The 14,898-nt window shown below is 41.1% G+C and overlaps 3 protein-coding genes across 4 annotated transcripts; 1 reads left to right on the top strand and 2 right to left on the bottom strand.

The window, feature by feature from the left end:
- Nucleotides 1–383: 383 nt before the first annotated feature.
- On the bottom strand, nucleotides 384–3,348 carry LOC137789481 (endoplasmic reticulum protein SC65-like). Its single transcript, XM_068583122.1, has 7 exons — nucleotides 2,887–3,348; nucleotides 2,117–2,266; nucleotides 1,807–1,978; nucleotides 1,534–1,662; nucleotides 1,295–1,440; nucleotides 1,110–1,193; nucleotides 384–804 (listed from the first exon to the last, which is right to left on the bottom strand). The coding sequence occupies exons 1-7, from the start codon at nucleotides 3,346–3,348 to the stop codon at nucleotides 676–678; spliced, it is 1,272 nt and encodes a 423-aa protein (XP_068439223.1). The 3' UTR covers nucleotides 384–675.
- A 959-nt stretch (nucleotides 3,349–4,307) lies between these two features.
- On the top strand, nucleotides 4,308–9,084 carry fkbp10b (FKBP prolyl isomerase 10b). The gene is made up of 10 exons (XM_068583266.1): nucleotides 4,308–4,698; nucleotides 5,009–5,154; nucleotides 6,277–6,466; nucleotides 6,698–6,843; nucleotides 7,105–7,294; nucleotides 7,385–7,530; nucleotides 7,659–7,848; nucleotides 7,946–8,088; nucleotides 8,253–8,416; nucleotides 8,656–9,084. Exons 1-10 carry the CDS (start codon nucleotides 4,502–4,504, stop codon nucleotides 8,848–8,850), a joined length of 1,707 nt encoding a protein of 568 aa, XP_068439367.1. The 5' UTR covers nucleotides 4,308–4,501; the 3' UTR covers nucleotides 8,851–9,084.
- A 1,520-nt stretch (nucleotides 9,085–10,604) lies between these two features.
- Nucleotides 10,605–14,577, bottom strand: LOC137790020 (7-methylguanosine phosphate-specific 5'-nucleotidase-like). Of its 2 annotated transcripts, XM_068583955.1 has the most exons (10): nucleotides 14,378–14,577; nucleotides 13,696–13,770; nucleotides 13,363–13,461; nucleotides 12,923–12,992; nucleotides 12,745–12,791; nucleotides 12,472–12,557; nucleotides 12,247–12,336; nucleotides 11,983–12,145; nucleotides 11,343–11,543; nucleotides 10,605–11,254 (listed from the first exon to the last, which is right to left on the bottom strand). In XM_068583955.1, the coding sequence occupies exons 1-10, from the start codon at nucleotides 14,378–14,380 to the stop codon at nucleotides 11,138–11,140; spliced, it is 951 nt and encodes a 316-aa protein (XP_068440056.1). In that variant the 5' UTR covers nucleotides 14,381–14,577; the 3' UTR covers nucleotides 10,605–11,137. The 2 variants fall into 2 exon arrangements, with proteins under 2 accessions (XP_068440056.1, XP_068440055.1); XM_068583954.1 differs by lacking the exon at nucleotides 14,378–14,577 and having other exon boundaries at nucleotides 13,696–13,776.
- Nucleotides 14,578–14,898: the final 321 nt, after the last annotated feature.

The raw sequence follows: 14,898 nt of genomic DNA, 5'->3' as shown, positions 1-14,898 counted from the left end.
TATTTTTACATATTTGCTGGACCTCAGATGTTTTTACGGCGTTTGTTGAGCACTGGAATGAGATCTGTGTATCTGAGCCTCTCATGGTGTAAACAACACAAGTATTTCCGTTTAAAAGTACAAACTATATTCATGCTTAGAAGTATTAAAAACAGCAATTCAGGAGTTGGACACAATCTTTTAAGTACCAAGTACAAATATATGCTACATTTAACAGCATTGAGATTATTTCTTTATTCATAAAAAATACAGAGCACTTTAATCTTTTTAAGTGTGCGAAATCTAATCTTTCCTTTTTTTCCTTTGCCTTAATCCCAGCATGCCCATGAGCGTGCTGGTTATAAAGTACATTCTTTTACATTCAGGTGCAGGCTTATAGGAGCCTATTTAAAGGCCATTTACTCATCTATATGGTAATAAACTGTATTTTAGTCAAGCTCATAAATGTTATCATTTGAGAGCTTGTTCATTTTTTTAAAGCCCGCTGTACTTAATGGACAAAAAGTGAAAACGGCTCTATTATTATCTTTCTTTGATTTCTTACAAAAGAGAATAATTTTAACTGAAGACAGAAGAGGTCATGTGAAATGAGAGCTGCTCTCTCTTGTTACCGTCTCCGTTACGGAACGATTAATCCTGGACATTTTTCCGATCTACCGTTATATTAAATTCTCGTCAGACATTTGACTCCCCGGCGTCTCCTTTGCCCTTCGACTGCCTCCAGTCGGCGTAGATGGACTCCTCGTAGTCTCCCATCCCTTCAAACTCAACATCGGGAGACTCGGAGGACAAAAGTGCAGCTTCCTAAAGAAAGAAACCCAAAATGATACACAATGACCTTTAGGTACAGTTTGGATGCAGTTTTCCATAAATGTTTTATCCAGATTGCAGACAAACATGACACTTGTTAAAAGGTTTTTAAAGGATGCATCTCAATATTGTAATTTAAGTTTTCTTTATTCCAACATGTAGCCTGTTTTGCATGTTCCTGAAGAACAGCAGCGCTGCTCAGTCATTTTATGTCGCATCAAAGTTCTTTTTTCCCCTAATTTTTGGATAATCACAGTTTCCTGTTAAGAAAATATGCTGTAGTTGTTCTTTAATCTCACCTCATCATCTGACTTTGAGTACTTCTCTGCAGATGTCAGCATCTTCTTTAGAGTGACATTGTGGTTGTAGTGCCTTCGAGCCTCCTATTAAAACGTAGACACATTAAACGGAGATTAGTGGCTTCCAGCAGACATTGCACACAAATGGGTTTTTGTCAAACGCGTTGTGAGATGTTTCCGCTCACCATCCTGGGTGCGAAGTGGTCGGGCCGAAGGCCCCACTGCTCGCTGTAGGCTTCATAATACTGCAGGTTCTGCGTCATGACCTGGTCCTCTGGTTCGAACAGGAAGTAGCTGTAAGCACAGGGCAGCGCCCTGCGGCCGTCGTTCACTGGTTGGAGAAAACAAACGGCCGAGACACAGATGAGCGTCGACTTTCATTTAAGATCAGTGAAGGAACGCTCAGTTGCAGTTGTACACTTACTTTTATAATAGGCATACTGGAGGTAGTGGTATATAGTAGCCACAAATCTTTCCACGAAATAACCGCCAACATTAGGCTTCAAGTTTTCTTCACACTTCAGTTTACAGTGCAATGTGCCAACATAAACATCTGGGAAAGCAAAGCAGAGATTGTGTGTTATGAAGGAAGAGTCACAGAATGAAATCAGAGACGCTGACGGTTGTTTTCAGACCTGTTACTCAATTGAAATGATTTTATATTTGATACCATATTTAAAAAAATCTGCATGCCAACCTGCTATGACGGTATAGAAGTCACTGTGTGGTGGGAGTTGATTGATCCCTTCACAGTCTGCCTGACAGAGGTCATACTCGTGGAGGTAGAGTCTCAGCGCTCCCTCCATGTGTCCAACACTGCTGCTGTAGTCACCTGCATTGATGAGTTTCACTCCTCTCAGAAAGGAGGCCTAGAAATAAAATGATTCATCCATTTGGTCACACCAGAAGATTGGATGGAAAGACCATTGCTGCTAATGATGTAGCATTAAACTGTGTAACTCTCTAGTAACGTGTATCGTACAGACAAGACGCTTGCTTGTCCTCACCTCATACGGTTGTTCTTCGTGGTCGGTGAGGTAGCCACTGAGGTCGTACTGGCTCTTGTACGCCTCCATCAGCCGCCGCATCTCCTGGTCGCTGGGGTTCTTCTGGAGGTATGTGAAAGCACACGGGACGGCCCTCTGCAGGTCGTTCAACTGGGAGGAAAGCACTGAATTATAGGCTGCTGTTGAAGATGAGTGATATAGACAATACTTATTTTCTTTCTTGTGTCCTGTAACTGGGAAGAATGCTACAAGTTTACAGTCAGATATAGGGGCCAAGATTATCAAGTGTCCAACTAGGCACGACAAATATGATATATTCATGGTTATTTTTGTGACATTTCGCCCTTTTTCTAGTAATTATAAAGCTCCTAAACCAGATCCAAAGCACTGAACCCCGTCAACTCAGCCAATAGGACATGTTTATTGCAAGACACAACTGAGAAGCAATCTTTCATTTTATTGTTTACTTTACATGCACCTTTGCTGAGATGTTTTTGTTGCTTGTCATTCAGTACAATCCTGACGATTCAGTAATTTTCAACTGTATTATTGCAAGTGTTTACGTTCAGATCTACTGGTTTAATGCAACACAACTAAGGTCTCAATTAGGTCCTCAGTTGTAATATTGCAGTTTACAGTTTCCTTTTTTTTAAAGTCATTTGAAGGACTTTTAAAAATCGAGGCAATATTATAACTCTGGACCCAATTGAGACCTTAGTTATGGCCTCCCAATTATGTTATGTAAAGTGTCCTGAAACATTGAGTCTCACCCTGGAGTAAGCAAAGTGCAGGTATCTGTAGGGAGACCTTCTGCTGAAATCTTCCAGGATCTCTCTGCCGGGAGGAGCGAGCTGCAACGCGGGGAAAAGCCCTCTGCACTTCTTCTGGCAGGACGCTCTCATCATCACGTGCCAGTAGACTTGAAGGTCCTGGTTTTCCTCCAAGGACGGTTCTTCATGTTTGGTACTATTACAGTGCAGCATGCAGTGTATCACACTGTCTCGAAGAAGCCGACGCAGACGCAAACTCAATTCCAAATATTCGATCGATTCAGCCCACCTCTCTGCTGCGTAATGGTCCAAAGCCAATCCATACGCAGTGGTGAGCGGCATAAGCTCCTCTGTAGGGAATGTTTTATAACTGTAGTTTTCATATTGCGCGGCTGTCATAAAAACACAGTTCAAACATAGCAACGTCAACAACGCGTCTCCTTTTACGCCAAAAGCAACCATGATAAGATAAGATACCACATAGTCTGCCTCTCTTGTCTGGTCCTGCTGGCGACGTGTCTGTGTGGTGGTCTGCTGAAGAGCTTAGGGGTCTCTGGGAATTCCGGGATTGGGCCTTTCAGAGTTACTGTCTCGGGTTTCTCAGAGCAGATCTACAGCTGTCACAAGTTTCTTTATTTGGCACAGGAATAATTTACGTGCGTAAAAGTGACCGCGTGTGCATTGTTGTCTTGTTCTGATGTTGATTAGTCACCTATGCAGGTTTCTCTGATGAGTAGAGAGTTAGCAAAGGGGCATGATATGAGATTCATACATTTAAGTTCCATATTCACGAAGTATTATCTTCTAACGGGGTTTATGATATGACAAGTACGTATTCCAGAGCGTAAAATAGCGGATTTAAATGTTGTTTTCAGCAGTTGTAGTTTGGCCTGCATGGTTTGAGAGCAGTAGGCGACATGTATGTTTTTTCTCTTATAAGTCATATTGAGATATCTTATAATAGGATGCGAATTCCCTCTGAGATGTGGCTGGACTTCCAACGTGTTGTCGCTGAAGAGTGCAGCTTGACATTTTCACGGCATTAACGGAAAAGCTGAAACTTTGGGGGCTCTCGGGACGCTTTACGGCTCGGATACGATGCTGATCCAGAGAGGCGGATCTCTGCTGTCTGGCTGTTCTGAAGACCCAACCGTAACGGGAAACTTCCCTTTCAAAATAAAAGCAAAAAACACGGATCTAATCATCCTAACTCCTTTAAAACTGGCCATACATTAAAACGATTACATAAAGTTATACAAAATGTGTGTATACGTTTTGAATTGAAAATGCATACAACGTTTTGAACGGTTCTGTTCGATCCCTTCTGCTGTGATCTTATTTTTAAAGGAAGTACTGCGCTTTCATTATTGGGGGTAACTCGACTGAGGCGCTTCCCATTTCCAACTCCGACATTCCTTCCCTCTGGTAAAACCCCCTCACTGCAACCTGGAGATTGTCCACGTTTACAGCATTCAGACACTCAACATCTGCAACGTCGGCCCTCTGCGTACAGAGTGCACACGGCTCCAGGCCCCACATTTATCTATTTTGTGTCTATAATTGTTTTTTTTATTAGTTTGAATCCTTCTAACTTATTTAACTTTATTCCGCAAAGATGTTTGCCTGCTGCATTGTATTTTTCCTCTTAACTGCCTGGTCTACCGTGGAGTGTAACCCAAGTCCTGTGTTAGGAGATGTAGTCGTGGACAGACAGCTCATCCCCCAAGTCTGTGCAAGAGAAGCGAAAGAGGGCGATTATGTTCGCTATCACTATAACGCCACATTTGTCGACGGAAAAGCATTTGATTCGAGGTAAGTTTGCCTGCATTTCTGAATGCATTCATAGATATTTTTTCTTCTTCTTTTCAAAGTTGGTTCTCATTGTGCAGAGTCCATGAAACTGGATGCAAAGTTTGGTTAAGCGTTAGAGGGTTTTTTTCTTTCAGAAATGTCACAAAAAAAAGGCTGAGACTTACATGTCAAGACAAGTCTGTAATTATATTAATACATATCTACACCAATGAAGTCATTTTCCTTCCATAGTCCAGGCCTTCATCCTTTTAAAGTTGACCCATTTTTGAAATTTCCTCTGTTTTTGTCAACTTCTTGATTTTCCTTACAGTCATACAAAAGGAGAAGCCAAGGTGGGCCTGCTCGGGGAGGGCCGCCTCATCGCTGGGATTGACAAAGGTCTGCAGGGCATGTGTGTGAATGAGCGCAGAAAGATCACCGTCCCGCCTCACCTGGCCTATGGAAGCACTGGAGCAGGTAAATGCAAATGTCCTACAGGGAAATCTTCTGTGGGAGCGTGAAGTATGTTCTCGTTTCTTTCACGAGATAAATCACTGCAGATCAGTAGTTCATACCTGAGATTTCAGGTTGGTCCCAGACCCTCAGGGGCCCCAGGGGCTCCAGGTTGTCGATGTGGCACTTACTCCACAGTTTGTCACCCTAAAATTTCAATTACAGATCTGTATGGTAATACAAAATAATGCACGTAATACACTCAACAATGTTACAGCCTTATAGAGGGGCCCTTGTCAAAATGTAATTTGATTACCTTTTTTTCTATTTTAGATGATATTTTGGTTCAAATCTTTAAACAAATCTGTGTCTCGTCAAATTATCACACGCTAGTTCATATGCAGTATATCCAACCGGAGTCATGGCAGTTTTCCAGCAAATCGGTTTGTTTCTGGATCTCAGCAGGGGCCCGCAGCTCATTTTAGCCTCCGGGCCCCCTTCCTCTTAGTGTTAGGCTTTTCTTAGCATCTGCAAGTGTTGAGGTCCATCTGAAAAGAAAAATAAGCGCTAAATAAAAACCGACAAGAAAACAAGTCCATGCTAGCCATGCTAGCTGCTCTGTGAGCCTGTTGCCTACTTTGGCACAGTGCTGCTTTCAACTGGATGCTAATATTAGCATGCTAACATTGACAACGTTAACATGTAGATATGACGCAGGTCTAATGCTTTGTCGTGTGTTAGCGTACTAATATTTTCTTGTTTCTTCATCGTGGCATGAAGGGAAAGCTCATTGGCTCAACAAAGACAGTCGGCTTAATCCTCTGGAGAACATATTTGCATCCAAATATTTACCAATCCACCCATTAGCTGGTGAGATATTTCACGTACAAGTGAAATAATGACATGCTGGTGGCGCCAGAGGAAATATCAGGGGAGATCACCAAAGTCAACAGATCAGTTGACCAACATTCCTTGGAGCCATACTGCTACCATGACTAAAAACACTACCGATAGATTATAACTATTACCATGCAGACGGGCACTGAAGGGGCGATTTCAAAGAGGCTTTCGCTAGTGTTGATCCCTTAACCGCTGGTGGCCCGGCTCTCTAATCTTCATCTAACTTTCATCTCACCATGTTTACAGGTGACGTGGTTCCTCCAGATGCCACCTTGGTGTTCGACATCCTTCTGCTGGATGTGTGGAACAAAGCCGACCTGGTTGCCACCAAAACCATCAGAACTCCCAAAGACTGCAAACGCTCCGTGATGCGCACCGACTTTGTGCGCTACCATTTCAACGGCAGTCTGCTCGACGGCACCGTCTTCGATTCCAGGTATTCTGGCGTCGACGACTGTTGAGATCAACAAGTGTTTCCACAGTTTGTCGCCCTAAAAATAGGAAATATACCACAGCCAGCAAAGATATCCTCGTTTAATGCTAAATCTCATTCTTATCTAAATATGATTCTTATCTCTGTAACAAAGCCCTGTCCGATTGACAGCTCTCTTGTGTGTTTGTACTGTGTCATCCAGGTATATTGTGTGTTTGACTTTGCCCTACGTAGCTACACCAAGAAGCAGACCCATGACTCCCTAGTGGGTGAGGGTTGGCTGGTTAAGGGCATGGATGAAGGCCTGATGGGCATGTGTGTTGGAGAGATCAGAAATATTGTAGTCCCGCCCTTCAAAGCCTACGGAGAAAAAGGATCAGGTAAGCACACATGATGGTTAACTAAAAGGGACGAGAACGAGGCGTTGGTGGATTTTGTATTCCTGCTTTGTGACATTATGGAATTACAGATAAGAGGATTACAATAATGTTACACGCAAATCCCTAATATCACATCTCATTCATAAAATGCATATAACATACTTTTTTGTCAACACACTTAAAGTTCCCTTGTGGAGGTTTTATTTAATTTTGTATCACTAGTAGTATCAACTTTGAACTTCTCTTCCTTTTGCTCACCAGGTACAGATATCCCGCCCCAGGCGACCCTGGTGTTTGATGTCCAGATGGTGGACATTCATAACTCAAAAGATAATCTCACTATTATGGACCAGGTGCTGCCCGAGCCGTGCACACGCAAATCTGTGTCTGGGGATTATGTCCGGTACCACTACAATGGAACCTTCCTGAACGGAGTCACCTTTGACACCAGGTGATCTTAGGTCCAAACGTGTGTATTTCTGGCCTCAGGGTGTACGTTTCCTTTCACCATGTGTTACTGTGTATGTGTTCCTGCCAACAGCTACCAGAGGAACAGCACATACAACACCTACATCGGGATGGGCTATGTGATCTCAGGCATGGACCAGGCCCTCATCGGAGTCTGCATTGGAGAGAAGCGGAGGGTCATCATCCCACCACACCTGGCGTACGGAGAGGAAGGAGCAGGTAAAGTATACTGGAGCTTTGAAAAGCATTGTATATGTGATAATCGGATAAGACAGTTGAGTACGGACAGAATATTTCCTGACACTGAGTTCCTCTGGAGGTTTAATAATTACGTGGTGTCTGTCCAGGTGGCGTCATCCCCCCCAATGCCGCGCTGGTGTTTGACATTCAGGTCATCGACTTCCACAACCCCAACGACACGGTGACCATCCAGGTCACCCACAAGCCCGAGGAGTGTAAAGAGGTTACCGCGGAGAACGACCTTGTGCGCTACCACTACAACTGCTCCCTGATGGACGGCACGAAGCTCTTTTCCTCGTGAGTCACCCAGGCATCCCGCGTTTTTTTTTTTCTTCATTTTTAACACTGACGTCATTACAACCGTTTTAATTTGTCCAATCGACGTTGTTCCCAGACACGACTACGAGAGCCTTCAGGATGCAGTGCTGGGGTCGGACAAGGTGATCGACGGGCTGGACTCAGGCCTGCGCGGCATGTGTGTGGGAGAGAGGAGATTGATCACGGTGCCGCCTCACCTTGGCCACGGAGAAAAAGGGGGTGGGTCTTAATACGACGTAATACTCTCAATATCAGGGTTGTTTGAATAGACTTATTTTGGACATCGACAGACTTTTTTTAAAATGCTGAACCGCCTTATTACAAAGAATATTATATTAAGTATAGCCATCAACTGTGTTATTTTGTTGCTTTCTCTCCATTAGCCACTGGTGTGCCAGGTAGTGCTGTGTTGGTCTTTGACATTGAGCTGGTAAGCTTTGAGAAGGGAGTGCCACCTGGTTACCTGTTCGTGTGGCTGGAGGAGAGCCCTAAAGACCTGTTTGACGCCCTGGATGTCAACAAGAACGAAGTGGTGCCCCAGGAGGAGGTATGTTACCGCGGACAGCACAATAACACCACCTACATTGTTTTCCTTGGCAGATGGGAGTCTTTATTGAACCTGTAGATTTACTGTGCAAAGATGAGGTGATTTGTTTTTTTTAAATCAGGGACTTATCAACAGTGTTGGAAGAAGTATTAGATCTTTGCCATATCACAATGTATATTGTTGTGTATATGGCATAAATAACTTGTTAATGATCAGTGATGCCGTTTTCTTTTGGACAGTTTGGGGAATTCATCAAGCTGCAGGTGGAGGAAGGCAAAGGTCGCATTAAGCCAGGAATGACCATGGAGCAGGTCATTACCGATATGTTCAACAACCAGGACCGAAATGAGGACGGAGTGATCACGCCCGACGAACTCAAACTGAAGGTAGATGAGGATAAAGAAAGAGAAGATGCGAGGCACGAGGAGTTGTGATGAAAAAAAAAAAAAGTTTCATTCTCTCAGGGATGAACCCCAACGCCTTAAAAACAAGCGAGAGACTTTCCATCATCATGGTTTCATACTATCTGTACACATTAGGCAATCTTTTTTAAATGACAAGAAAATAGTGAAAAGGGTTTTATTTTTGTGGAGTTCTGTGTTGTATGATTGTTTGTTTTTGATAATTGTATTTCAGAAAACTAAGCAAGCACCTTTTATTTGTCCATGAAAGTCACAATAAAAATGTTTGTAAGAAAATAGTTTCTCTTTTTTTACCAAGACGTCTTCCCAGCTAAATAAATCATCTGTCATTTGACAAACTGTTGGTAGCAGCTGATATCATTTTGAAAAAAAAAAGTTATCAATCGTACACTTAAATTCACCAATTTTACACATCAAAGTCTGTTTACAGATCTTGGAAAATAGAACATATTAAAAAAAAGTCATACAAATCACAGAGTGTATAGTATGTTGTAAAAAAGTCATAGTATTGCATGTCAAGAAATACAACAAATTGAACTGAAGGAAACGAGGAGAAGCAAAAGGAAGAGGCACAAGGAGTTGTCATGAGAAAAATTGCTTTTATTCTCTCTCTCTGGGATAAACTCGGACACTATTAAAACAAACGAGGGATTTTTTCTATACATCACGGTTTAATATTTTCTGTACCACATTTTTTGTTTGAATACAAGAAAATAGTGTAACAGGTATTTTCTCTGGAGTTGTGTTGTGTAATTGTCTTTCATAGTTGTATCCAAGAAAATCGAACAAGCACCGTAATTTGTCCATGAAAGTCATAAATTAAAAATGTTTCTTGCATCAAAAATACATTCATATAACTTAAGAGCAGCTTTAAAAAAGACCACGAAAAAACAAATGAAATCATCATTGGATTTTTTTTTAAGCATTAGCATTTAAATGACTCAGCTTTCTTTAATCAAATTAGTAACAAAAAAAAAAGTATTAGTAATTTTATAAAAGCAGGTAATCAACACAGAAATATCTGAAAATCCCAATGCTGCAAACCTGCAGATGGACTAAGACTAAAAAATGCACGAGTTTAAATTAGTATTGGGGGGAAACTATTGAATATTAGCAACAAAAAATATGAATACAAGCATTATTCATATTAATAAATCTCTTAGACAGACTGTACTGTCTGTGATAAGACTGCATTGGAATATATTAGTAGCATAAAGAGACAATGCGACATGTTGATTAAAGGAGAAAGTTCACATTTATTTAGTTCCTGTATGAGGAATTTCTGTTTGAGATGTAGGTCTTTAACAATAGAAGCAACCTGTTTTTTCTTGCAACTTGCCGTTCTTTACTGTGATTTAAAAATGTGAACTATAATTTTATTTGAGAAGAGCACACTTACAAGTAATATTCATCTTTACTTCAAATTCTCCTTTCGTAAAGTGCAGCTAACTCAAAGAAAATTCACTCATCCCAGATTGTATGTTCCTGTCTTGAGAATACTGTAGCATTGTGTTTGATGCTGGCAATAAAAAGTTACATGGGTAGAAGTACAGAATAGAAATAAATAAAGAACTATTGCAATAGCTTAAAGACTAACAGCACTTTCAGGTTCGCACTACCCTGCAAGTAAACTGATGATTTGTGTGCAAAGTATGTGTAAACTTCAGCATGAGGTACTTTCAGTGCATGCAGATGTAATGCGCAGTATACACAAAACACACCTGAACAAAGTCAATGTATAGATAAAGAGACATTTACAAAATGTGTTACATCTTTGCACATACACAAGTTTAATGTAAAATGAATTGAAAAGCATCCTCATTATGTGAAAGAACAATGTAAACATTTGAACATATGTTTTTTTTGGGTGCGAAAAATAGGACTGAAATTTCGAAATCCAAGCTGTAATTGTTTTACTGAAGACTTTAAAAGGTTTCTGACTGGTTTCCAGAGGGAGGGCTGCTGGTACTGGAATGTACGAACAAACAGCAGGAAGAAAAAAGATTTACGCTAAGTCCAGCTCTCAAATAGTCGGTGACGCTGCGTAAATCCCAGATTCCTCTAAACTAAGTTGCAAAAATGTGTCACCTAGTTTAGATCTTTTAAACCTTCCCACTATGGTAGCATGGGAAATAATTAGATTTACAGTCAAAAGACGCAGTGTGAGAGCGAAGAAAAAGACCAGTTTCAAGGTCTGGTTTGAGGTAAGTGATGTGTGGTTGTCCAGCATACAACATGGTGACTGGAGTGAACAAGTCCATCTCTGTGTATGTTGTCATAAAGTTCTTACTCGGGCTTCCTACTTGTGTCTTGATGAGGTAATGTATCGGAGGATGGCGTTCGCAACGTCCATCGTCTCGTCCTGCACCAGTACTATGTCGAAGGAGTTGACGTACGACTCCTTTCTCTCTTCCACCTGAGAGACACAGAACACAGACACTAGTGTTATTCCGTATAACAACACATGGTATTTCAGGATTTGGGTTCTTCGACGTCAGTCCCACCTTGTCGTTGAGGAAGCCGATGGTGAGGATGTTCTGGTGGTCAGACACGCCGTCGGCCATGGTCAGGTCTCCCAACGAGTCTCCCAGTAGCAGTACGTTGGGTCGACCCTGCAGTTCTGTGAGGCCAGCCGCATGTGACAGAGCACCTTCCCTTTTGTTGAAGGTGTGGATCAGTTGGCCTTTGAAGGCTCGTAGGATCCCCTTATTAAAAACGCAACATTCGGTTCAGGTCACTAGACACTTGAATACAGAGACCAAAGCTGTTAAATCATGTTGATCCTTGTAATGATTGATCTATGTTGCACTAAACCTTTACTGATCTCTAACAGCAACAAAGATAGATTTTTAATTTGATGAATAAAACTGGATTAAACATTCTGACATAACCTAATATTATGATGGAGAATACTTCACCAGCTTGCTTTTATTAGCTTCAAGATTTTAAAGTAAATCATTCATCTTGTTACTGTTTTGATGCCTTAAAATCAATAAACGGATGGGGAGAAACTGGTTTTGGGGTAATTGGTATTTATCGACAAACCTTCACTGATGTGGTGTATTGCTTTGGGACAGGAGCGGTCTTGCTTGTACCTTAACTATGATATGAAAGCCAAGTAAAGTAAAGTGTGGGAAAACTCACAGTTTGGTCGAAGTCCATGTAGTTGGAGATGATGTGGACGTTGGGATATAAGACGTGGTTCTGTCGAATTACCTCTTCCAGGACGTCTCCAACACCAGCCGAGAAGATCAACAGTGGGACCTGCTGCTCCGTCAGGTGGTCAAAAAACAATTTGTAGCCGTCCCTAAAGAAATCACACACACATCACCCATTCGACACAAGGACCAATGACTGAAAACACTCTTGAATTAACTAAATGAATTAAGATCTGAGCACATAGCTTACCTGAGCATAGCGCTGGATTCCTCGACAACGTGGGCCAGCATATCCTTCCTGATCCTCTGCTGGATCAGCAGCTCATGGACTTGAGTCCACCTGCAGAGAGAAGCACAACACAAATGTAACATCTCAATAAGGCGTGGGAAGTGGAGCTTATTTTTAATGTTATGTCCGTCAACTGTACAGAAATAATAAACCGGTTTAATTTAGGTCAGTTTGTTTGTTTCTTACCACTCCACCATGAGAGGCAACTTTTCTTCAGCAGTCCTGCAAGCATCAATCTCGATGGGATAGTAGGTGTTCAACAGCTTCCTCATCTGTCAGTGGACCAACAATAAATATAAATATTTTACACACAGATAATAAAACCGTAACTTCATAAATGTCATAGTGTTTGCTTTTGAAAAGCTTCTTGTGTATAGAAACGTACAGAAATAATTCAGAAAAAAAACAAAAACAGCTGCCGTTACTGAAGTGGGAACAGTTATACAGCAGTGCATTAACCTTTTTAGTGCAATCTTCATCAATCAACAACCGGTTATCGAGGATGTCTAGAAAAAGAAAGGAACACATGTTTGTAACAGTTTCTCAATCAACTAATACAATAGTTTAGACTCCACCTCATATAAACACGATTTTGTCAAGATGGAAATCTTTTTTTTTTAAAGATATGTGTGCTTACTGTGCGTGGTGGGAACTCTCTTTCCGTTGTGGGCAAATCGGGTCAGTGTCATATCAAAGTCTGAGATTACCTGAGAAAATGCAACACTTTGGATCAGAATAATAGTACTCCATCAGTCAGAGAAAATACAAACTCATGATACAATCACACAAAGTAAAACTTTTATTTGTTGTTGGAACTGTGAGCAAGCAAGGTGGCTGTAACTCAGTTGTAACTACATCAACGTTTATAGAGAAAAAAAAAACAAATGGAAAGTAATCTTTCTGTGAGGTTTAAGATTTTTTTTAAACTTTTTTTGTAGTAGCTAAATCTAACTTCAGTCACTACAAATACATTTTAAAGAAATGGGATTTTCTGAACTCTCCAATAGAGCCATCTTCTCTGCTGTCTCAGCTTGTAAATGGTTTGCAATTACCTAAACGTCAGCACAGTTCACTCACCTGCAGGCTGCCTGCACCTGCTCGCTGCATGGCGTGCATCGTCTCCTCCACTCTGCTGCGCTCCCTCATCAGCACTGAGCACTTGGCCAACTCTGGGATCTGAACAGAGAAGAGTTTAGTCTTACAATGCATGTTTATGCAGACACGGTGAGCAGAAAAGTAGGGGAGTGGTGAAGGGCATATGTTACACACATGCATGGTCTCAAGTCAGGCATTGTCTTTATTTTAGTGTGAGCCGGTGAATACATTTAAAACCCAGCACACATAGTTTCAAGACAGAATCATGGCTTGGTAAAGTGAAAACATCTGGTCTTTTAGTCAGAGCTTCCTCACCTCGGTCTTGGTAATCTGGTGCCAGATTGCCAGGACAGTCCGCACTGGTGTGTAGATCCAGGGAATATGGTATATCTGCATGTAAAAATTCATTTTGTAAGACTTCATAGGTCTGTAATTTTCGAGGATTTTTCATCAATTGGTGATTTGATACTCATTATTTAGGGAAAATGGAAATCCTTACAGGCGCCCAGAAGAGTATATTAAACAGGTTAACTGTATGCAAAAATGTGGCATTTGTTCACAATCATATAACTCAACGTAAATGAAGAATAATATTTCAGATAATAAAAAGAAAAATAATTATGAATCTTTACTTAATTTGAAATCAAGCTGTTATTTGAAGGAGATTTTACTCTTTTTCCAACTTAAATCCAATTTAGACCCTTTTTTTCAACACGTCTTAAATTGGGCACATTTACTGACTTCAAACAGCAGTGACTCTGCCGTACAGCTATTCCGTTCACCTTATTTACCTGCTAACGTAACCGGTCTGTCGGATAGTAACGTTCAGCAGTTTGTGATTATTAAGTATATTCACTGTGACCACACTGTGTTTGTTTCGCTATACATTAGTACCTTGCAATTAATTGACTTGTACTTCGTTGTTTTACTTTAAAAACTGAACATATTGAACATGTTGGACCTCTAACAGTCCGCTTGATGTCACAGTTTAGCTTACCATTGTCAAACCGAGCTGTTAGCTGCTGCTGTTTGAAAAAACCGTTACAAATACATCACGTTAAACAACAAATAAGGTTCACAGTTTACAGCCGACTGGTGGTTCGAATGGTTTGTTTACGTCTCATCTGTGTCGCACTCACAGCTTTCCCCCCGAGACAACGTCATACAAATACAAAAGATTCCGGCGCACTTTCGTTCCTACGTTACCGATTAGCTTTCTGGCTACAGGAAGTAGACACAGCCGCCTAAAACACATTATATTGTATCAACATGTTGTAAAACCTCCATCTGTGTGTCCTCAGACACAGGCCTAGCATTTTGAGTACCACTATAACCAGTAATATATTACTGCCTCAGCTTCTAAGTAATAACATTCATCTATATGATTTCCCAAATTATATTGTGCTATATCTTGCTTAGTCATGAAAGTTATTTGTCGAGAACTTATATCACTATAACTTGTGTGACGCCAAATCTGTGGGGTTTTCTCTGTCATAACAAAAATGCATACTTGAACCT

This window comes from Clinocottus analis, unplaced genomic scaffold (assembly GCF_023055335.1).
Source record: "Clinocottus analis isolate CAN_PGR_092001 unplaced genomic scaffold, fCliAna1.0.p SCAF_19, whole genome shotgun sequence".
In the NCBI taxonomy this organism is placed as follows: Eukaryota; Metazoa; Chordata; class Actinopteri; order Perciformes; family Cottidae; genus Clinocottus; species Clinocottus analis.
Note: the sequence above shows the minus strand (reverse complement) of the source record. Positions and strands in the feature narration are given on the sequence as shown.

Excerpts from the sequence above, each read along its gene's own strand:
- fkbp10b (XM_068583266.1), top strand. The coding sequence starts at position 4,502 with ATGTTTGCCTGCTGCATTGTATTTTTCCTCTTAACTGCCTGGTCTACC. Across the intron at positions 6,844-7,104 it reads CTACGGAGAAAAAGGATCAG|GTACAGATATCCCGCCCCAG; the intron begins GTAAGCACACAT and ends TTTGCTCACCAG. Across the intron at positions 8,089-8,252 it reads TGGCCACGGAGAAAAAGGGG|CCACTGGTGTGCCAGGTAGT; the intron begins GTGGGTCTTAAT and ends TCTCTCCATTAG.
- LOC137789481 (XM_068583122.1), bottom strand. The coding sequence starts at position 3,348 with ATGGTTGCTTTTGGCGTAAAAGGAGACGCGTTGTTGACGTTGCTATGT. Across the intron at positions 1,979-2,116 it reads ACGAAGAACAACCGTATGAG|GCCTCCTTTCTGAGAGGAGT; the intron begins GTGAGGACAAGC and ends TTTTATTTCTAG. Across the intron at positions 1,663-1,806 it reads CTTCTATACCGTCATAGCAG|ATGTTTATGTTGGCACATTG; the intron begins GTTGGCATGCAG and ends TTGCTTTCCCAG.
- LOC137790020 (XM_068583954.1), bottom strand. The coding sequence starts at position 13,776 with ATGCAGATATACCATATTCCCTGGATCTACACACCAGTGCGGACTGTC. Across the intron at positions 12,993-13,362 it reads CAGGTGCAGGCAGCCTGCAG|GTAATCTCAGACTTTGATAT; the intron begins GTGAGTGAACTG and ends GCATTTTCTCAG. Across the intron at positions 11,544-11,982 it reads ACATGGACTTCGACCAAACT|GGGATCCTACGAGCCTTCAA; the intron begins GTGAGTTTTCCC and ends GTTTTTAATAAG.